Below are 22,939 nucleotides of genomic sequence, written 5' to 3'. Positions count from 1 at the left end.
TGAAATTAAATCAGATTTTGATTGAAATTAGATCAGATTTCGATTGAAATTAGATCAGATTTAAATTTAAACTAAATCAGATTCCTATTTAAATTAAAACAGATTTAAAATGAAATTAAAACATTTTATTTTAAACTGAATCAGATTTAAATTTAAACTAAATCAGATTCCTATTTAAATTAAAACAGATTTAAAATAAAATTAAAACAGATTTTATTTTAAACTGAATCAGATTTAAACTGAATCAGATTTAAACTGAATCAGATTTCAATTGAAATTAAATCAGACTTTGATTGAAATTAAATCAGATTTTGATTGAAATTAGATCAGATTTCGATTGAAATTAGATCAGATTTAAATTTAAACTAAATCAGATTTCGATTTAAATTAAAACAGATTTAAATTGAAATTAAACCAGGTTTTATTTTAAACTGAATCAGATTTCGATTTAAACTCTGCCCAAGTGCTTGGATTCATCAGCTCCAAACCATCCTTTTTAAAGGAAGCCATTTGTGAGTTCTGAACGTCCAGGGCAGGATTCTGCTCCGAAATCCCACCCCAAATCCAGGGAATTGTGACCCCAGCACAGGCTGGGTGGGAGGAGCAGGGGTTTAGCAGCCAAATTTAGGTGGAATCGAGCAGCTCCAGCCTCAATTCTCTGTGCAAAGGTAAAACCACATCAAACCCAGGCAATGGAACAATGAAACAATTTGAAATACCCCGATTTTTGGATTAATGATGATTAAAAAGCCCAGAATCAACGTACCCAGCTCCCCAGCAATAAACCCACCCCGTCTCCCAGCATTTTCCTGCTTTTTTTCAGGAGAGCAGGAAGTTTTCCAGCTGGAGAAACGATCCAAGAAAACACCCAGGGCCCCCAGGTTTGTACAAACCCCACTTTTAATCACGGACAAAGTTCCTTTCAAGTAAAACCGAGAGCTTTAAATAAAATATAAATTAATTTCCAGGGGGCTGGGGCAGACCCCGGGCGTGCTCCCCTCCGGTTTCCCAGCTCCCTTCGCATTCCTGGAGTCTCTGGGAGGTCTCTCCGTGATCAAGGAACAGAAATGAAGGATCCAGGTGGTGCCACCAGGAGGGCAAAGCTTCCCAGGAAAAAGGAGGAGCTGGCACGAGGGGGCCGAAGTGATTGGAGTGGATTTTTATGGAAGCACAGCATTGGATGCGAGGGATTTTCCTTCTCCATCAGGGGAGCGGTTCCAGAAGGGAAAAATCCCATCGAGTGTCCTAAAAGGGGTTTTCTTCCTGCTTTTGGAATTCCTGCTCTTTGAGATTCCAAATTGGGAGCAGGGATGGCAGTGCTGGAATGTGGCAAATCCCAGCAGTCCTCGCTCATCCCAGGATTTGGGATCTTCCCAAAGCTGGGAATTCCCACTCATCCTCTTCTCTACCCAGGCACCTCTTCCTTCTCCATCAGGGGAGCAATTCCAGAAGGGAAAATCCCATAAAGGGTTTTTTTCCCTACTTTTGGAACTTCTGGAATTCCTGTTGAGGCTCCAAACTGGGAGCAGGGCTGGCAATGCTGGAATGTGGCAAATCCCAGCAGTCCTCACTCATCCCGGGATTTGGGATCTTCCCAAAGCTGGGAATTCCCACTCATCCTCTCCTCTGCCCAGGCACCTTTTCCTTCACCATCAGGGGAGCGATTCCAGAAGGGAAAATCCCATAAAGTGTCCTAAAAGGGTTTTTTTTTTTCCTACTTTTGGAACCTCTGGAATTCCCATTGAGGCTCCAAACTGGGAGCAGGGATGGCAGTGCTGGAATGTGGCAAATCCCAGCAGTCCTCGCTCATCCCGGGATTTCAGCCTCTCCCAAAGCTGGGAATTCCCACTCATCCTCTCCTCTGCCCAGGCACCTCTTCCTTCTCCATCAGGGGAGTGATTCCAGAAGGGAAAATCCCATAAAGGGCTTTTTTTCCTACTTTTGGAACCTCTGGAATTCCCACTGAGGCTCCAAACAGGGATGGCAGTGCTGGAATCTGGCAGTCCTCGCTCATCCCGGGATTTGGGATCTTCCCAAAGCTGGGAATTCCCACTCACCCTCTCCTCTACCCAGGCACCTTTTCCTTCTCCATCAGGGGAGCGATTCCAGAAGGGAAAATCCCATAAAGTGTCCTAAAAGGGTTTTTTTCCCCTACTTTTGGGACCCCTGGAATTCCCATTGATGGCAGTGCTGGAATCTGGCAGTCTTTGCTCATCCCGGAATTTGGGATCTTCCCAAAGCTGGGAATTCCCACTCACCCTCTCCTCTGCCCAGTCCCTGCACACCCCAAAGTGCAACATTCCCAACAAAGTCATTTTTGGCATTTTTCCCTCCCGACCCCCCTTTTCCCGGATTTCTCTGCTCATCCCACGGATCCGAGGGGCAAAAAAAGGAGGAACCCTGAGGCAAAAATGGCTTTTTGTTTTCTACGTGTGTGTGTGTGTGTGTGTGTGTGTGTGTGGATGAACCCCCCCCCCAGCACCCCTCCCATCATCCCAAAATCTCACAGGGGCCCTGGGATCTTCTGTGGGATCGGGATCTTCTCCGGGATCCAGAGGGCCGGGGAGGAGGCGCGGTGGATGCGCCGCAGGCGGAGCAGGTAGAGCAGGATGGAGAGCAGCACCACCAGGAAGCAGGCGGAGAACAGGTGGTGGTTGTACACGAAGGAGAAGCTCCTCCAGTGGGAGTGGCTCCCACGGAAATTCTCCTGCTGGATGTCCCTGGGAAAAGAGCAGAGGGACAATGGGAAAATTTTTGAGGCGAAATTCCCGTTCCAACGTGGCTCAGGGCGGGAATCGGAGCCCATTCTGGGGGAAGAGCATCTAAAAATCAGAGTTTGAGGGATCACCCCATTGTTCCCATGCCAAAATTCTCATCCCAAAGGCTCTTCCTGGGTTTTTGAGAGCCTTGGGAAAGAGAAGAGGGACAATGGGAAAATTTTTGAGGCAAAATTCCCGTTCCAATGTGGCTCAGGGTGGGAATCAGAGCCCATTCTGGGGGGGGGAGTGTCTAAAAATCAGAGTTTGAGGGATCACCCCATTGTTCCCATGCCAAAATTCCCGTCCCAAAGATGTTTCCCAGATTTTTGAGAGCCTTGGGAAAGAGCAGAGGGACAATGGGCAAATTTTTGAGGTAAAATTCCAGTTCCAATGTGGCTCAGGGTGGGAGTCAGAGCCCATTCTGGGGGAAGAGCATCTAAAAATCACAGTTTGAGGGATCACCACATTGTTCCCATTCCAAAATTCCCATCCCAAAGGCTCTTCCCAGATTTTTGAGAGCCCTGGGAAAGAGCAGAGGGAGAATGGGCACAGCCTGGGAGGCAAAATTCCAGTTCCAATGGGCAAATTTTTGAGGCAAAAATCCAGTTCCAATGTGGCTCAGGGCGGGAATCGGAGCCCGTTTTGAGGAACAGGATCTAAAAATCAGAGTTTGAGGGATCACCCCATTGTTCCCATGCCAAAATTCCCGTCCCAAAGATGTTTCCCAGATTTTTGAGAGCCTTGGGAAAGAGCAGAGGGACAATGGGCAAATTTTTGAGGCGAAATTCCCGTTCCAATGTGGCTCAGGGTGGGAGTCAGAGCCCATTCTGGGGGAAGAGCATCTAAAAATCAGAGTTTGAGGGATCACCACATTGTTCCCATTCCAAAATTCCCATCCCAAAGGCTCTTCCCAGATTTTTGAGAGCCCTGGGAAAGAGCAGAGGGACAATGGGAAAATTTTTGAGGCAAAATTCCAGTTCCAACGTGGCTCAGGGTGGGAATCAGAGCCCATTCTGGGGGGGGGAGTGTCTAAAAATCAGAGTTTGAGGGATCACCCCATTGTTCCCATGCCAAAATTCCCGTCCCAAAGATGTTTCCCAGATTTTTGAGAGCCTTGGGAAAGAGCAGAGGGACAATGGGCAAATTTTTGAGGTAAAATTCCCGTTCCAATGTGGCTCAGGGTGGGAGTCAGAGCCCATTCTGGGGGAAGAGCATCTAAAAATCACAGTTTGAGGGATCACCACACTGTTCCCATGCCAAAATTCTCATCCCAAAGGCTCTTCCTGGGTTTTTGAGAGCCCTGGGAAAGAGCAGAGGGACAATGGGCACAGCTTGGGAGGCAAAATTCCAGTTCCAGTGGGCAAATTTTTGAGGCAAAAATCCAGTTCCAACGTGGCTCAGGGCGGGAATCGGAGCCCGTTTTGAGGAACAGGATCTAAAAATCAGAGTTTGAGGGATCACCCCATTGTTCCCATGCCAAAATTCTCATCCCAAAGGCTCTTCCTGGGTTTTTGAGAGCCTTGGGAAAGAGCAGAGGGACAATGGGCAAATTTTTGAGGCAAAATTCCCATTCCAACGTGGCTCGGGGCGGGAATCAGAGCCCATTCTGGGGGGGGGAGTGTCTAAAAATCAGAGTTTGAGGGATCACCCCATTGTTCCCATGCCAAAATTCCCGTCCCAAAGATGTTTCCCAGATTTTTGAGAGCCTTGGGAAAGAGCAGAGGGACAATGGGCAAATTTTTGAGGTAAAATTCCCGTTCCAATGTGGCTCAGGGTGGGAGTCAGAGCCCGTTCTGGGGGAAGAGCATCTAAAAATCAGAGTTTGAGGGATCACCACACTGTTCCCATGCCAAAATTCCCATCCCAAAGATTGCTCCCAGATTTTTGAGAGCCTTGGGAAAGAGCAGAGGGACAATGGGAAAATTTTTGAGGCAAAATTCCAGTTCCAACGTGGCTCAGGGTGGGAATCAGAGCCCATTCTGGGGGGGAGAGTGTCCAAAAATCAGAGTTTGAGGGATCACCACATTGTTCCCATGCCAAAATTCCCGTCCCAAAGATGTTTCCCAGATTTTTGAGAGCCTTTGGAAAGAGCAGAGGGACAACGGGCACAGCTTGGGAGGCAAAATTCCAGTTCCAGCGTGGCTCAGGGCAGGAATCAGAGCCCATTTTGGGGAACAGGCTCTAAAAATCAGCGTTTGAGGAATCACCACCTGTTCCCATGCCAAAATTCCCATCCCAAAGATGTTTCCCAGATTTTTGAGAGCCTTGGGAAAGAGAAGAGGGACAATGGGCAAATTTTTGAGGCAAAATTATTCCAACGTGGCTCAGGGTGGGAATCAGAGCCCATTTTGGGGAACAGGCTCTAAAAATCAGCGTTTGAGGAATCACCACCTCTTCCCACCCCAAAATTCCCATCCCAAAGGCTCTTCCCGGGTCTCTGAGGGGTACCTGAGGGGCAGGAAGCGGGTCCGGTACAGGATGGCCCCCAGGGTCCACTGCACCTCCTTGTCATAGACCTGCAGGGCCGTCTTGAGGCTCCCGTAGCTCTCGGGGAAGGAGAATCCCCGGTGGAAAACCTCGAACATCCAGGCGGACTTAAAGCACTGGAACCTGGGAACAGCGGGGTCAGTGGGGTCAGTGGGGTCAGAGGGGTCAGTGAGGGTCAGTGGGGTCAGTGGGGTCAGTGAGGGTCAGTGAGGGTCAGTGGGGTCAGAGGGGTCAGTGGGGTCAGTGGGGTCAGTGAGGGTCAGTGGGGTCAGAGGGGTCAGTGAGGGTCAGTGAGGACAGTGGGGTCAGTGAGGGTCAGTGGGGTCAGAGGGGTCAGAGGGGACAGTGGGGTCAGTGAGGGACAGTGGGGACAGAGGGGTCAGTGAGGGTCAGTGAGGGACAGAGGGATCACTGAGGGTCAGTGGGGACAGTGGGGACAGTGGGGGACAGAGGGGTCACAGTGAGGGACAGTGGGGTCAGTAGGGGACAGTGGGGACAGAGGGGGTCAGTGAGGTCAGTGAGGGTCAGTGAGGGACAAAGGGGTCACAGTGAGGGACACAGGGGTCAGTGGGGTCAGTGGCATTAGAGGGGTCAGTGAGGGACAGAGGGGTCAATGGGGACAGTGGGATCACTGAGGGTCAGTGGGATCAGTGGGGGACAGAGGGGGACAGTGGGGACAGTGGGGAAGTGAGGGACAGAGGGGTCACAGTGAGGGACAGTGGGGTCAGTGGGGTCAGTAGGGGACAGTGAGGGTCAGTGGGGTCAGTAGGGGACAGTGAGGGACAGAAGGGTCAGTGAGGGACAGAGAGGGACAGAAGGGTCAGTGAGGGACAGAGAGGGACAGAGGGGGACAGGGGGGTCAGTGAGGGTCAGTGATGGACAGTGGGTACAGTGAGGGACAGAGGGGTCAGAGGGGGACAGGGGGGTCAGTGAGGGACAGAGGGGTCAGAGGGGTCAGTGAGGGACAGTGGGGTCAGTGAGGGACAGAGGGGTCACAGTGAGGGACAGAGGGGTCAGTGGGGACAGAGGGGTCACAGTGAGGGACAGAGGGGTCAGTGGGGACAGAGGGGTCAGTGGGGACAGAGGGGTCACAGTGAGGGACAGAGGGGTCAGTGGGGACAGAGGGCTCCGAGGGCTCCGAGGGCTCAGCCAGAACAGCAGCATCAGCCAGCAACAGCGGGATCAGCTCAGCTCAGCATTCCCATGACCACAAGGCACAATCCCCCACAGAATTCCCAGCCTTTTCCCAGTTTTTCCCGCACTCCCCGGGGATGCCCGGAGCGGGGAGGGGCCGGGCCGTGCTCGGGACTCACTTGAGGCGATGCAGATCCGCGTGTGAGGCGTAGAGCCCGCGCTCGAAGCGCTGCCGCAGCACCGACCACCTGGTGGCACAGTATTCCTGCGGGAAAACAGGGAAACAGGGAAAACAGGGAGAAAGGGAATCATCCCTGTACCAACCCAGAGTGCTGAGGGTATTTCTCTGCCTGTTTTGAAGGGTTTTTACCCCCCTGAACAACGCTGGTTTAACCTCCAACCTTGGAAAAAATGAGCAACGGTCAGACAGGAACTGGAAAATGCAGCGGTGGGAATGAGGTGATGGACGACGAGGTGAGATTGGCACAGGGGGAAAAATGCAGAGGTTTTGGGCTTCTCTTGGTAGTAAATAGAGAAGAGTGAAAAATATCCAAATGGAGGGTTGTTGTTGTTCTCTAAACCTTCTTCTCCTTCTTCTACCACTCCGTGTTCTGCAGTGAAAGTGGTTTGGGATGATTGGATAGAGAATTCCACAGTTCCTGCCTGTGTTACTGAAGGATTGGTAGGAAAGTGAAAATAATGCACGTTTTTAGTAACTATTGGTTAAAATATCTTTAAAAGGCTGTGTAAACCTTGATAATTGGACTCATTCCTACTTTTCTTCCTTCCATGCTGTACCTGGGTCACACTGGTGGCTCTGTTCCTCTGATAAGACTCAACAAACAACTACCTGGAAGCATTGAAACTCCAGGAAAAGTCTGGGTTTATGTCTGAAACTCCAGGAAAAGTCTGGGTTTATCTTTGAAACTCCAGGAAAAGTCTGGGTTTATCCTTGAAACTCCAGGAAAAGTCTGGGTTTATCTCTGAAACTCCAGGAAAAGTCTGGGTTTATCCTTGAAACTCCAGGAAAAGTCTGGGTTTATGTCTGAAACTCCAGGAAAAGTCTGGGTTTATCCTTGAAACTCCAGGAAAAGGGATCAATTCCACTGTCCCAGGTGGCTCCAAATCCCATCCAGCCTGGCCTTGGATGAGGAACGGGGAGTTCTGTGGAGGAATTTGGGATGTCCTAAGGGAATTTGGGATGTCCTAAAAAATTTGGGCTTCCTTAAAAAAATTTGGGATTTCCTATGGAAATTTGGGATTTCCCAAGGAAATCTGGGCTTTCCTAAGGGAATTTGGGATTTCCTAAGGGAATTCAGGATTTCTTAAAAAAATTTGGGATTTCCAAAGAAATTTGAGATTTCTTAAGGAAACTTGGGATTTCCTAAAAAATCTGGGATTTCCTAAGGGAATTTGGGATTTCTGAAGAAATTTGGGATTTCCTATGGAAATTCAAGATTTCCTAAGGAAACTTGGGATTTCTTAAAAAATTTGGGATTTCTTAAGAAAATCTGGGCTTTCCTAAGGGAACTTGGCATTTCTTAAGGAAACCTGGGATTCCTTAAGGAATCTTGGGATTTCCTAAAAAATTTGGGATTTCCCAAGGAAATCTGGGCTTTCCTAAGGGAATATGGGATTTCCTAAAGGAACCTGGGATTTCCTACAGGAATTTGGGATTCCTTAAGGAAATCTTGGGATTCCTTAAGGAATCTTGGGATTTCCTAAAAAATTTGGGATCTCCCAAGGAAATCTGGGCTTTCCTAAGGGAACTTGGGATTTCCCAAGAAATTCGGGATTTCTTCAGAAAATCTGGGCTTTCCTAAGGAAATCTGGCATTCCCTAAGAAATTCAGGATTCCCTACAGAAATTCAGCATTTCCCGCAGAAAAATTTCACCGTGGGACTCCGGCGACCAAACCCTGGTGCCAACCCCACGGGGAGTTAAAACCCCGGAGAACAATCCCTGATCAATCCCAAATCAATCCCAAATCAAACCCAAATCAATCCCGGCTCAATCCTGGATCAATCCCGAATTAATCCCAAATCAATCTCGGCTCAATCCCAAATCAGTCCTGGACCAATTCCGGATCAATCCCAAATTAATCCCAAATCAATCCCATATCAATCCCGGATCAATCCCAAATCAAACCCAAATCAATTTTGGCTCAATCCCGGCTCAATCCTGAATCAATCCCAAATCAATCCCAAATCAATCCCAGATCAATCCCGGATCAATCCCAAACCAATATCGGCTCAATCCCAAATCAATCCCACATCAACTCCGGATCAATCCCAAATCAATTCTGGATCAATCCCGGCTCAATCCCAAATCAACCCCGGCTCAATCCTGGCTCAATCCCAAATCAATCCCAGCTCAATCCCAAATCAATCCTGGCTCCATCCCGGCTCCATCCCGAATCAATCCCAAATCAATCCCAAATCAATCCTGGCTCAATTCCAGCTCAATCCCGGCTCAATCCCGGCTCCATCCCGGCTCCATCCCAACTCAATCCCGGCTCAATCCCGGCTCCATCCCGGCTCCATCCCAACTCAATCCCGGCTCAATCCCAACTCAATCCCAGCTCCATCCTGGATCAATCCCGAATCAATCCCGAATCAATCCCAACTCAATCCCAACTCAATCCCGGCTCCATCCCGGCTCCATCCCAACTCAATCCCAACTCAATCCCAGTTCCATCCCAGCTCCATCCCAACTCAATCCCAACTCAATCCCAGCTCCATCCCAGCTCCATCCCGGCTCCATCCCAACTCAATCCTGGCTCCATCCCGGCTCCATCCCAACTCAATCCCAAATCAATCCCGGCTCCATCCCGGCTCCATCCCGGCTCCATCCCAAATCAATCCCAGCTCCATCCCGGCTCCATCCCGGCTCCATCCCGACTCAATCCCAAATCAATCCTGACTCAATCCCAACTCAATCCCGGCTCCATCCCGGCTCCATCCCAACTCAATCCCAACTCAATCCCAGTTCCATCCCAGCTCCATCCCAACTCAATCCCAACTCAATCCCGGCTCCATCCCGGCTCCATCCCAAATCAATCCCGGTTCCATCCCGGCTCCATCCCAACTCAATCCTGGCTCCATCCCGGCTCCATCCCAACTCAATCCCAACTCAATCCCAGCTCAATCCCGGCTCCATCCCGGCTCCATCCCAACTCAATCCCGGCTCCACCCCAACTCAATCCCAACTCAATCCCAGCTCCATCCCAGCTCCATCCCAGCTCCATCCCAACTCCATCCCAACTCCATCCCGGTTCCATCCCGGCTCCACCCCAACTCAATCCCAACTCAATCCCAACTCAATCCCGGCTCCATCCCGGCTCCATCCCGGCTCCATCCCAACTCAATCCCGGCTCCATCCCGACTCAATCCCAAATCAATCCTGACTCAATCCCAACTCAATCCTGACTCAATCCCAACTCAATCCCGGCTCAATCCCAACTCAATCCCGGCTCCATCCCGGCTCCATCCCGGCTCCACCCCAACTCAATCCCAGCTCAATCCCGGCTCCATCCCGGCTCCACCCCAACTCAATCCCGGCTCCATCCCGGCTCTCCTCCCGCCGCACCTTGGCCGCCCTGGTGAACCTGGCGGCGCTGTAGTCGCCGCCCATGCGCAGCACGTCCTCGGTGCAGTAGTAGAACTCGGAGAATCCGTAGAACTCGCTCTCCTGGAAGCGCACGGGCGGCTGGAAGACGCCGTTCAGGGAGCTGCGCGTGCCGTTGGTTCTGTTGAGGAGCGGCCGCAGCAGCTCCCGGCACAGCTGGAAGTCGCCGGTGCCGCGCAGGTGCAGCGTGAGGCCGCGCTGCCGCAGCTCGTCCCGGGCATCCAGGGGAAGGCAGGGATCCAGGAATGGGGAATCCGGGCTCAGGCCGCTCTGCCTGCCCAGCAGCCTGTGGGGGAAGAGGGAAGAGAGTTGGGGGAGTTGCCCTGGAATGGGGAGAAATTGGGGTTTGCTTCGTTACATGAATGGGGTTGGAATGGTGAACGAATTCGTTGCTGAAGGGGTGGAAATGTCCAGGGGCAGCCACAGCTCCTCTGGGAATTCCAGCCCAGCCCCTCCCCACCCTCACAGCCAGGAATTCCTTCCATAAATCCAACCTCAATTCCAGTTTGAACCCATTACTCCTTGTCCTCCAATTCCTGAGGAGGAATCTCTCTCCACTTCCTTTCCCCTTTCCCCTTTCCCCTTTCCCCTTTCCCCTTTCCCCTTTCCCCTTTCCTTTCCTTTCCTTTCCTTTCCTTTCCTTTCCTTTCCTTTCCTTTCCTTTCCTTTCCTTTCCTTTCCTTTCCTTTCCTTTCCTTTCCTTTCCTTTCCTTTCCTTTCCTTTCCTTTCCTTTCCTTTCCTTTCCTTTCCTTTCCTTTCCTTTCCTTTCCTTTCCTCCCCTCCCCTCTCCTCCCCTCTCCTCTTTCCTCTCCTTTCCCCTTTCCTCTCCTTATTCTCCTTTCCTTTCCTTATTCCCCTTCCCTTCCCTTCCCTTCCCTTCCCTTCCCTTCCCTTCCCTTCCCTTCCCTTCCCTTCCCTTCCCTTCCCTTCCCTTCCCTTCCCTTCCCTTCCCTTCCCTTCCCTTCCCTTCCCTTCCCTTCCCTTCCCCCATGGAAGTGCTGTAAGCTCTCCACACAACATCCAGGATCATTCCCACCTTTCCCATCTTTCCAGAGCCACCTCCCACTGTCCCAGCTTATCCCAACCCGGCCTTGGACACTTCCAGGGATCCAGGAGCAGCCACACCTCCTCTGGGAATTCCACCCCATCCCCTCCCCACCTTCACAGGGAGGAACTCCTTCCATAAACCCAACCTCACTTCCAGTTGGACACTTCCAGGGATGGATCAGCCCCGAATTCCCAGGGGAATTGCCGGTACCTGTTGCTGAGCAGGGTGCTGGAGAACAGGCTGTCCTCGTATCTCTGCCGGGCCGCATTCCCCCCGAATCCCAGGAATGTTGCCACGTACACCCGGTACACGTGCTCCGTCTGGTGGGCGTCGCACCCCAAATTAAACTCCGCCAGCAAATTCTTGGCCACTTCCTCCTGCAGCAAAATCAGGAATGAACGGGATGATCCCGACCCTGAAAGGAATTTTTCCGATGTCCTGGACACCTCTAAATTCAGCCCTCGCTCATCTCCTGATCCACAGGATCATGGAATTGGTTTGGTTGGAAAAGATCTTTAAGATCATCGATCCAACATCCTCAAGAGCCACATCTGTGGGTTTTTGGGTATTCCCAGGAATGGGGACTCCACGCTGCCCTGGGCAGATTTTCCAATGTTTTCCATCCCTGGAGAGCCCAGGTTTTTGAGGAGTTTTCCTCTGGGATAATCATTTCCCATGGTAATTGTAAAATCCAAGATTATTTCGTAGGGAGAGCAAAACTGAGGAGTTTTCCACGGGAATGATCATCTCCCAAATAATTTTTAAAAATCATTTCATAGGGAGAGCAAAATCTTGGAATTCCAGATTCCCGGCCCTGCTGACACTCAAGGAGCTGCAAAGCCTGGGAATTGCTCCTGTGGAGCCTGGAATTTTCTTCTCCCATGGGAAAACGTGAATTGTGGCTCCTGAATTCTCTGCTCCACTTCCCCCCCCTTCCCAATCCCAATTCCCAGGACAGATTCCATGACCAAAATCCCTTTTTACATCCATTTATGCTCAGATAAAACCACCCCACGGCCAGGAATTTTCATCCCTATTCCCAGTAAATTCCTGACTGGATCTGCTCTGGATCTGAACGTCCAGATTTTATTAATTCCAAATGAATTAAAACCCCGTAATTAGGAAAATATTTCACAGGATTTGAAAAATCCATTCCTGGAACAGAGCCAAACACGGGCATTTTCTGCTGTTCTTCCTTTAGATGATTCCCAATTCATTTCATGGGATGTTCAGCTTAAAATATTCAGGAATTCCTCCAGAATTCCATGGAATTGGAGCGGTTTGTGTCCCATTTAAGACTCGGGACAAAGCAATTCCATGACATTTACACAATCACTCATTCCACTGCTCCCAGAAATGAAAGGAAAAAGTCATTTTTATGGAAGTTTTTTTTCTAGGAACCACCAGGGATTTTGGGGGGGTTTTAAGCCCCCGGGGCTGCAGAATTTGGAATTTAAAGGGATTGCAAATTTGTCTGGAAAAAAGCCTAAAAATTCCAGATGAAGGCAGGATCGGAGTGATGGGAAGGATGGAAAACACAAAAGGAATTCTTAGCTGGCGGAGGCCTCGCGCTGCCATCGTCTCTCGCTTTGGGAATGGGATGGGATGGAGGATTCCGAAGGATGGGAAAGAAAGGAAAAGGCATTAAAATCATTCCCGAGGGAAGAGGGAATTGCACGGATAATGACCTGCTGCGGGGAGGCAACGCTTACACTTTGGGGGACTTCGTAGGCGATCTGCGTGGAAACGCCGCCCATGTCCAGGATCCCCACGGTTCTCTTCCGGAAAATGGGATCCCGGCGCTCGCTTCCCGGGATCTGCACCTCCACCATGGCTTCGTCCTCTGGGGGAACAGGGAAAAGCAGTGGGATATAGGGAGAAATCACCTGGAAACAGGGAAAATTCTCCAGGATCCCGGGAAAAATCCCTGGGGTACAGTGAGGGAGGGAAAATGGGATCCTGGCGCTCGCTTTCCGGGATCTGCAGCTCCACCATGGCTTCATCCTCTGGGGGAACAGGGAGAATCGGTGGGAAATAGGGAGAAATCACCTGGAAAATCACTGGGATATGGGGAGAATTAACTGGGATACAGGCAGGGAGGGAAAATGGGATCCTGGCGCTCGCTTCCCAGGATCTGCAGCTCCACCATGGCCTCGTCCTCTGGGGAACAGGGAGAATCAGTGGGAAATAGGGAGAAATCACCTGGAAAATCCCTGGGATACAGGCAGGGAGGGAAAATGGGAACCTGGCGCTCGTTTCCCAGGATTGTCCTCTGGGAAACAGGGAAAAATCACTGGGATATAGGGAGAAATCCCTGGGATATTGGGAGAAATCCCTGGGATACAGGCAGGGAGGGAAAATGGGATCCTGGCGCTCGTTTCCCAGGATTGTCCTCTGGGATACAGGGAAAAATCCCTGGGATATTGGGAGAAATCACTTGGATATCGGGAAAAATCAGTGGGAAAATCCCTGGGATACAGCCAGGGAGGGAAAATGGGATCCTGGCGCTCGCCTTCCAGGATGTGCCCCCACACCATGGCCTTGTCCTCTGGGAAACAGGGAAAATCACTGGGATATTGGGAGAAATCACCGGGATATTTCCTGGAACGGGCACCTCCAGCATGGCTTCATCCTCTGGGGAAAAATCAGTGGGAAAATCCCTGGGATACAGGCAGGGAGGCAAAATGGGATCCTGGTGCTTGCTTCCCAGGATTGTCCTCTGGGAAACAGGAAAAAATCACTGGGATATAGGGAAAAATCCCTGGGATACAGGGAGAAATCAGTGGGAAAATCCCTGGGATACAGGCAGGGAGGCAAAATGGGATCCCAGCGCTCACTTCCCGGGATCTGCAGCTCCACCATGGCTTCATCCTCTGGGGGAACAGGGAGAATCGGTGGGAAATAGGGAGAAATCACCTGGAAAATCACTGGGATATAGGGAGAATTAACTGAGATTCGTTTCCCGGGTTTCCCGTGCACTTCCATCATGGCTGCATCCTCTGGGAAACAGAAAATCACTGGAATATTGGGAGAAATCACTGGGATACAGGCAGGGAGGGAAAATGGGACCCTGGCGCTCGTTTCCCAGGATTTTCCTCTGGGAAACAGGGAGAAATCACTGGGATACAGGGAAAAATCAGTGGGATACAGCCAGGGAGGGAAAATGGGATCCTGGAGCTCGCTTCCCAGGACTGTCCTCTGGGAAACAGGGAAACATCACCGGGATATCGGGAAAAATCCCTGGGATACAGGCAGGGAGGCAAAATGGGATCCCGGCGCTCGCTTCCCGGGATCTGCAGCTCCACCATGGCTTCATCCTCTGGGGGAACAGGGAGAATCGGTGGGAAATAGGGAGAAATCACCTGGAAAATCACTGGGATATGGGGAGAATTAACTGGGATTTGTTTCCCGGGTTTCCCGTGCACTTCCATCATGGCTGCATCCTCTGGGAAACGGAAAATCACTGGGATATAGGGAGAAATCACTGGGAAAATCCCTGGGATACAGTGAGGGAGGGAAAATGGGATCCTGGCGCTCACTTCCCAGGATTGTCCTCTGGGAAACAGGGAAAAATCACTGGGATACAGGGAGAAATCACTGGGAAAATCCCTGGGATACAGGCAGGGAGGCAAAATGGGATCCCAGCGCTCGCTTCCCAGGATCTGCACCTCCACCATGGCCTCGTCCTCTGGGGAACAGGGAAAAGCAGTGGGATATAGGGAGAAATCACCTGGAAACAGGGAAAATTCTCCAGGATCCCGGGAAAAATCCCTGGGATCCAGGCAGGGAGGGCCCAGAGGAGCTGCTGCTCGTGGGTGTTGAAGGTGTGAGTGGGAGTGGGGCCAACATCTGGCTGGAAACACCTTCCCAACATCTGGAAATGCCTGGAAATGCAATTCCCATGGTTGGAATTCCAAGATCTGGCTGGAAAATCATCACCTGGACCGACCCCCGTGCCCCAGTTCCTCACTCAGATCCTCACCATCGTCCGTGTGCTCAAATCTTCCAAGGACAAAGTTGATCCCAATCCATGCATAGACTCCTGCAGGTGCAAGAAAACACAGCTGGAATTTCAGGGATAGCAGGAACAGCTGGAATTTCAGGGACAGCAGGAACAGCTGGAATTTCGACTTCAAAGCCAACGGAAACGTTTGAATTCCTTTTTCCCTGTGTGAGTTCAGCTCTGTTGTTGCTCTTTTTTTACTTTATTTTATAAAATCTTACAAGTTAAACATTCCTGAGGAATCAGGAATTCCTGAGGAATCAAGAATTCCTGACTGCTATCTCCACTCCCAGGTCAGAGCCACGATAGAATTCCTGATTAAATGAATTAAAGCCACTTCCATGTGTAAAATTCAGGGAAGAAATTCAGGGAATTCACTTTTAAAGGGATTTTAAGGCTCTGGTGATCTCGGCTTTCGAAATCACCTCAGCCTGCAAAGCTCCTTCCATCAGGAATGTGGTGCTTTATCCTTCCCTCTCCCTCCCTAAAGCCAGAGGAAAGGAATCCCATTAAAATTTCAGGGATAATTAGCAAAGATTCGGCCAATCAGGAGCTCACATCATCCCCACACTCCCGATCTCCCGAGCAATAAAGGCTCTCAAGCAAAGCAGGATTTGAAAAAGCACCAAAACCACCCCAAAGCATCCCTTGGAATTCCTAAATATTCCCCAGACACCTTTTCCAAGCTCCACCTACCTTCCTGCTTCCCTGAAATCACCTCAGCGTGCGAGTCCGAGAAGAGGAAATCGAAGTGCACGGGGATGTCCGTGAGCAGATCCTCCAGGATGGCCTTCTGCTGGCTGCCAAATTCCACAGGGAACAGAATTATTGGGATCAGTAAGAGAACTGGGCAAGCAACAGGCCTGGAAGTTTTTAGGTTTGTGTGTGAGAAAACTTCCCATGGGAAAGTCCCTGTGTGAAAGATAAGCAGGGCTGGGGAACGGAGAGGAGTGAAAAACTTGGACCTGTGCTGTCCAGGAGTGAACGAGGGAGGTGGGCACAGAATTCCTTGGATCATAACAAGACTGTGGAAGCTTTGCCAATATAAGTCCAATTATGTAGGAATAGAAATGTGTCTTGATAAGCTTTAAGCCACTTAGGAGTTAACGAGCTGGTATACAAGTGCCTTTGGACTGCTAATAAAGGGAGTTTGATGGAGTTTGCTTTATCACCCACATTGGTTTGGGCTGTTTCTCTCTCTCCCCACACCGGGGCCTGGGCTCCTCGTCCTGCTGAGCTTCTAACAGAGGGTTACAAACCGCTGCTGGAAATGCCAAAAAAAACCCAAAAAAACCAAAAAAAACCCCCAAAAAAGGCAGGGAATCACCTCTCTGGCAGGATCCTCATGCCAGCGGTGCACAGGATGTACAGAGGAGTCTCCTTGTGCTTGGAGCGGGGCACGTGCTCGGCGGCGAAGCTGAGCAGGGGCGAGATGTAATCGCTGACTTTGTCGGGAGAGCCGGCGAACTCCGAAATTCCTGGGAAAACAGAAATGGTGGGAAGAGAGGCAGCCCCGGCTGGAAAATCCCGGGAAAGGTCCCTGGAAAATCCTGAGCAGCAGCAGGAAGGGGAATGAAGAAGTGAAGTGGGAAATCAGCTGTAAAACCAGGGAAATAAGGATGGAGGGGAGAGCTGGGGGTCCTTTAAAACGTAAATGAAATGTAGATGTGATTAGGTTTAGAATCAATAATTAATAATTAATAACCAATAATTAATAATAAATTATTAATAATTATTATTAGGTAATTATTAATAATAATTAGCTCAAATAATTCGACAGGAAGCCAACTATTCCTTCCTTAAATAAAGAGCGGAAAAATCCCAAAACCCCAAAAATTCCATGGCGGTTCCTATAAAAAAAACTTCCATAAAAATGCCTTTTTCCTTTAAATGGTAACAGGAGCAGCTCCTGCCTTATCCATGGAAAAACCTCTCCCTCTTGCCCCATTCCAGACCTTAACTCCCTGCAAACCAATCCCAAAAATCCCCAGAGCTGTTCCATACTCACGAGCTTCAAATCCCCCTTATCCAGACACTCTGGAGCACAGGAAGCACAGACAGGAGAGGAAAACCCGGAGAAATCCCATGGTTTTTCCCAGTTTTTCCCCAGTTTTTCCCAGTACCTGGTTTGATTTTCATCACCACGGGTCTCCTGCTGCTGTCCCTCATCTGTTGGATGTCCTGGAGCTCGTGGGGACAGCTCCTGCCTTATCCATGGAAAAACCTCTCCCTCCTGCCCCATTCCAGACCTTAACTCCCTGCAAACCAATCCCAAAAAACCCCAAAGCTGTTCCATACTCACGAACTTCAAATCCCCCTTATCCAGACACTCTGGAGTGCAGGAAGCACAGACAGGAGAGGAAAACATGGAGAAATCCCATGGTTTTTCCTGGTACCTGGTTTGATTTCTATCACCACCTTCTCCTGTTGCTGTCCCTCATCTGTTGGATGTCCTGGAGCTCGTGGGAACACAGCTGCCTTATCCATGGAAAAACCTCTCCCTCCTGACCCATTCCAGACCTTAACTCCCTGCAAACCAATCCCAAAAAACCCCAAAGCTGTTCCATGCTCACGAACTTCAAATCCCCCTTATCCAGACACTCTGGAGTGCAGGAAGCACAGACAGGAGAGGAAAACATGGAGAAATCCCATGGTTTTTCCTGGTACCTGGTTTGATTTCTATCACCACCTTCTCCTGCTGCTGTCCCTCATCTGTTGGATGTCCTGGAGCTCGTGGGGACAGCTCCTGCCTTATCCATGGAAAAACCTCTCCCTCCTGCCCCATTCCAGACCTTAACTCCCTGCAAACCAATCCCAAAAAACCCCAGAGCTGTTCCATGCTGGAAGTATCCCTTATCCAGACACTGCGGAGCGCAGGAAGCACAGACAGGAGAGGAAAACCCAGAGAAATCCCATGGTTTTTCCCAGTTTTTTCCCAGTTTTTCCCAGTACCTGGTTTGATTTTCATCACCACGGGTCTCCTGTTGCTGTCCCTCATCTGTTGGATGTCCTGGAGCTCGTGGGGACAGCTCCTGCCTTATCCATGGAAAAACCTCTCCCTCCTGACCCATTCCAGACCTTAACTCCCTGCAAACCAATCCCAAAGAGCCCTGGAGCTGTTCTGTGCCCACAAACTGGAAATATCCTTTATCCACACACCCCAAAGAGCAAGAGAGGAAAACACAGAGAAATTCCCACATGGAGCTGATTTTTCCCAGTCTCTGCTTTGATTTCCATCACCACCTTCTCCAGCTGCTGTCCCTCATCTGTTGGATGTCCTGGAGCTCGTGGGGACACAGCTGCCTTATCCATGGAAAAACCTCTCCCTCCTGCCCCATTCCAGACCTTAACTCCCTGCAAACCAATCCCAAAAAGCCCCAAAGCTGTTCCATGCTCACGAACTTCAAATCCCCCTTATCCAGACACTGCAGAGCACAGGAAGCACAGACAGGAGAGGAAAACCCGGAGAAATCCCATGGTTTTTCCCAGTTTTTTCCCAGTTTTTCCCAGTACCTGGTTTGATTTTCATCACCACGGGTCTCCTGTTGCTGTCCCTCATCTGTTGGATGTCCAGCAGCTCGTGGGGATTCCCGTTGTGCCGGGGCCAGCAGTACACGAAGATCCTGGAGCCGCTGCTGCCGCAATCCACCACGATCCCGTAGTTCAGGTTGGGGTTCTTGGTGTCCGTGGCTTCCGTGTCCGTCACCCTGGCCAGGTACCTGGGGGAAACAAAAAAACTATGGGAATTGCTCCAGGGAATTCCAGGCATGGGGTGTTTTGCTCCAAATCCGACTGGAAACGGGATGTTTTCCAGCATTTCAGGGGGTTTTGGAATGAGGTGGGTGGGAAGGGAGCTTAAAGCCCAGCCAGTGCCACCCCCAGGGGCACCTCCCACTGTTCCAGGGAGCTCCAGCCCGGCCTTGAGCACTTCCAGGGATCCAGGGGCAGCCACAGCTGCTCTGGGAATTCCATCCCAGCCCCTCCCCACCCTCCCAGACAGGAATTCCTTCCATAAATCCAACCTCAATCTCCCCTCTTTCAGTTCGAATCCTTCACTCCTTGCCCTTCCTGACGAGGAATCCCTCTCCACTTCCCAGATTTTCCCTTCCCACATGGAAGTGCTGTGAGCTCTCCACACAACATCCAGGATCATTCCCACCTTTCCAGAGCCACCTCCCACTGTCCCAGGGGGCTCCAGCCTGGCCTTGAGCACTTCCAGGGATCCAGGGGCAGCCACAGCTGCTCTGGGAATTCCATCCCAGTATCCCACCTATCCCTGCCCTCTGGCAGTGGGAAGCCATTCCCTGTGTCCTGTCCCCCACTGAACAGAAAATTCCAAGGGAAATGCCACCCTCCAGGATCGAATTCCCACAGAAATGCCGGAAGCAATTCCCAAAATTATTTATTACAGGGAATTTTTGCCACTGGAGCTGCTACGGAGACATAAAATACAAACACAGGAATTACTGATAAAGATTCCTAAAAAAAGCAGGAAGGGGTTTCTTTTAGGAAAGATAAAGGTTGATGGGAAGAGCCTCTTTTCCTCTACCCCTAACACAGCCTGTGAGTGCTTCCCTTTTCCCCAGAGCTCCTTTTCCATGGAATTCTTTCCCCCCAGAGCTCCATTTCCCTCTTTTCCACAGAATTCTTTCCCCATTTCCCTCTTTTCCATGGAATTCTTTCCCCCAGAGCTCCATTTCCCTCTTTCCCATGGAATTCTTTCCCCATTCCCTCTTTTCCATGGAATTCTTTCCCCCTTTACCCCAGAGCTCCACTTCCTTCTTTCCCACGGAATGCTTTCCCCACTTCCCTCTTTTCTACAGAATTCTTTCCCCATTCCCTCTTTCCCCACTTCCCTCTTTCCCATGGAATTCTTTCCCCATTCCCCTCTATTCCATGGAATTCTTTCCCCCTTTCCCCCAGAGCTCCATTTCTCTCTTTCCCATGGAATTTTTTCCCCATTCCCTCTTTTCCATGGAATTCTTTCCCCATTCCCTCTTTCCTCATTTCCCTCTTTCCCACGGAATTCTTTCCCCATTTCCCTCTTTTCTACAGAATTCTTTCCCCATTCCCTCTTTCCCCATTTCCCTCTATTCCATGGAATTCTTTCCCTATTTCCCCCAGAGCTCCACTTCCCCCTTTCCCATGGAATTCTTTCCCCATTCCCCTCTATTCCATGGAATTCTTTCCCCCTTTCCCCCCAGAGCTCCACTTCCCCCTTTCCCACGGAATTCTTTCCCCATTTCCCTGGGATTCCCCCCTCCCCTCCCCTCACCTGTGGGAGCTCCTGTCCCGGGCTGCTGCGGATGAGGAGCAGGGACCCATCAGCGTTCCCCCTTTACCCCAGAGCTCCACTTCCCCCTTTCCCACAGAATTCTTTCCCCATTTCCCTCTATTCCATTGAATTCTTTCCCCATTCCCTCTTTCCCCATTTCCCCTCTATTCCACGGAATTCTTTCCCCATTTCCCTCTTTTCCATTGAATTCTTTCCCCATTTCCCTCCTTCCCATGGAATTCCCCCCTCCCCTCACCTGTGGGAGCTCGGCCGTACTTGCTGCGGATGAGGAGCAGGGACCCATCAGCGTTCCCCCTTTCCCCCCAGAGCTCCACTTCCCCCTTTCCCACGGAATTCTTTCCCCATTCCCTCTTTCCCATTGAATTCTTTCCCCACTTCCCTCTTTCCCACTGAATTCTTTCCCCATTTCCCTCTATTCCATTGAATTCTTTCCCCATTCCCTCTTTCACCATTTCCCTCTTTCCCACGGAATTCTTTCCCCATTCCCTCTTTCCCATTGAATTTTTTCCCCATTTCCCTCTATTCCATGGAATTCTCTCCCCATTTCCCTCTTTCCCATGGAATTCTTTCCCCATTCCCTCTTTTCCATGGAATTCTTTCCCCCTTTACCCCAGAGCTCCACTTCCCTCTTTCCCATGGAATTCTTTCCCCATTTCCCTCTATTCCATGGAATTCTTTCCCCATTTCCCCCAGAGCTCCATTTCCCTCTTTCCCACGGAATTCTTTCCCACTGAATTCTTTCCCCATTCCCTTCTTTCCCACGGAATTCTTCCCCCATTTCCCATGGAATTCCCCCCTCCCCTCACCTGTGGGCCCTCCTGTCGCGGGCCCGGCCGTACTTGCTGCGGATGAGGAGCAGGGACCCATCAGCGTTCCCCCCTTTCCCTCCAGAGCTCCACTTCCCCCTTTCCCACGGAATTCTTTCCCCATTCCCTCTTTCCCACTGAATTCTTTCCCCATTTCCCTCTATTCCATTGAATTCTTTCCCCATTTCCCTCTTTCCCCATTTCCCCTCTATTCCATGGAATTCTTTCCCCATTTTCCTCTTTCCCATTGAATTCTTTCCCCATTTCCCTCCTTCCCATGGAATTCCCCCCTCCCCTCACCTGTGGGCGCTCCTGTCGCGGGCCCGGCCGTACTTGCTGCGGATCAGGAGCAGGGACCCATCAGCGTTCCCCCCTTTCCCCCCAGAGCTCCACTTCCCCCTTTCCCATGGAATTCTTTCCCCATTCCCTCTTTCCCATTGAATTCTTTCCCCACTTCCCTCTTTCCCATGGAATTCTTTCCCCATTTCCCTCTATTCCATGGAATTCTTTCCCTATTTCCCCCAGAGCTCCATTTCCCTCTTTCCCACGGAATTCTTTCCCCATTCCCTTCTTTCCCACGGAATTCTTCCCCCACTTCCCCATTTCCCATGGAATTCCCCCCTCCCCTCACCTGTGGGCGCTCCTGTCGCGGGCCCGGCCGTACTTGCTGCGGATCAGGAGCAGGGAGCAGAGCAGCAGCGCCGCGGCCCCCAGGAGCAGCAGCTGCCTCAGGGGGGTGCTCAGGATGCGGGGGCAGCCCACGGGGGACAGGCTGAAGTGCCACGAGGCTGGCAGCAGGCAGGAGATGCTGATCCTGCAATCCAGAGCGGGATAAAGGACCACATGGAGCGATGGATTCGGGTCTGAAGGATCCCCTGGGAGGGTGGGAAGGAGCTGGGATGGAATTCCCGTTGCTGCGCCATTGCTGGGAGTGGTCTGGGTTGAGGAGGGTGGGAGGATCCCACAGGGGTTGGGGCTGGAGCTCCTTTTTTAATCCTGGCTTTATTTCAAACCCTCGGCAAAATTAGAGCCGGAAAGGAGGGAAAAGCCTGGCTTGGGATTCAGGGAATGGGAATTTGGGGATGATCCTGGAGAAGAAAGGTCTGGGGAGAGCTCAGGGCAGTCTCCCAGGGCCTGAAGGGGCTCCAGGAGAGCTGGAGAGGGGCCTGGGACAAGGGATGGAGGGACAGGACACAGGGAATGGCTTCCCACTGCCAGAGGGCAGGGCTGGATGGGAGATTGGGAAGGAATTCCTGGCTGGGAGGGTGGGGAGGGGCTGGGATGGAATTCCCAGAGCAGCTGGGGCTGTCCCTGGATCCCTGGAAGTGCCCAAGGCCAGGCTGGAGCCCCCTGGGACGGTGGGAGGTGTCCCTGCCCATGGAATAGGATGTTCCCTAAGGCACCTTCCCCCACCCAACCCACTCCAGGATTCTGTTCTGGACTGAGCGGACTCAGGACACCATTCCCACGCTGGAACTCCTGATTAGGCTCCCTGTCCTTCACTCCAAAGCCAGCCCAGTTAATCCCACAGCTCCTTTGGGGTCCTCACCTGCCCATTTTGGGATCGGGGCAGCACAAGGAGCAGCTGCTGCTGGAGCCTCAGCCGGTGGCCTCGGACGGCCCGGGAACATCCAACCTTCCCAAAGCCATCCCTCCTCTGCTCCTGAGGGAAAACCACACCGAGCTGCCTCCCTGCCCAGCACTGGGAAGATCCCTGAGGGCAGATCCCGGGATGGGATCCCTCCCCTTCCCTCAGCGCTGCTGCGGCTGCACCGGGA

The 22,939-nt window shown here is 51.2% G+C and overlaps 1 protein-coding gene across 5 annotated transcripts; it reads right to left on the bottom strand.

Annotated features, from left to right (window-relative positions):
* Positions 1-297: 297 nt before the first annotated feature.
* Positions 298-22,797, bottom strand: ENTPD4 (ectonucleoside triphosphate diphosphohydrolase 4). Of its 5 annotated transcripts, XM_069035360.1 has the most exons (13): positions 22,711-22,797; positions 21,793-21,975; positions 18,573-18,778; positions 16,387-16,537; positions 15,756-15,859; positions 15,039-15,098; positions 12,769-12,899; positions 11,267-11,433; positions 9,969-10,293; positions 6,560-6,645; positions 5,208-5,369; positions 2,508-2,720; positions 298-658 (listed from the first exon to the last, which is right to left on the bottom strand). In XM_069035360.1, the coding sequence occupies exons 1-13, from the start codon at positions 22,716-22,718 to the stop codon at positions 625-627; spliced, it is 1,830 nt and encodes a 609-aa protein (XP_068891461.1). In that variant the 5' UTR covers positions 22,719-22,797; the 3' UTR covers positions 298-624. The 5 variants fall into 5 exon arrangements, with proteins under 5 accessions (XP_068891461.1, XP_068891458.1, XP_068891457.1 ...); XM_069035357.1 differs by lacking the exons at positions 18,573-18,778; positions 21,793-21,975; positions 22,711-22,797 and adding an exon at positions 18,012-18,439 and having other exon boundaries at positions 299-658; positions 12,745-12,899; XM_069035356.1 differs by lacking the exons at positions 18,573-18,778; positions 21,793-21,975; positions 22,711-22,797 and adding an exon at positions 17,183-17,616 and having other exon boundaries at positions 300-658; positions 12,745-12,899.
* Positions 22,798-22,939: the final 142 nt, after the last annotated feature.

Source organism: Aphelocoma coerulescens, chromosome 22 (genome assembly GCF_041296385.1).
Source record: "Aphelocoma coerulescens isolate FSJ_1873_10779 chromosome 22, UR_Acoe_1.0, whole genome shotgun sequence".
Classification (NCBI taxonomy): Eukaryota; Metazoa; Chordata; class Aves; order Passeriformes; family Corvidae; genus Aphelocoma; species Aphelocoma coerulescens.
Note: the sequence above shows the minus strand (reverse complement) of the source record. Positions and strands in the feature narration are given on the sequence as shown.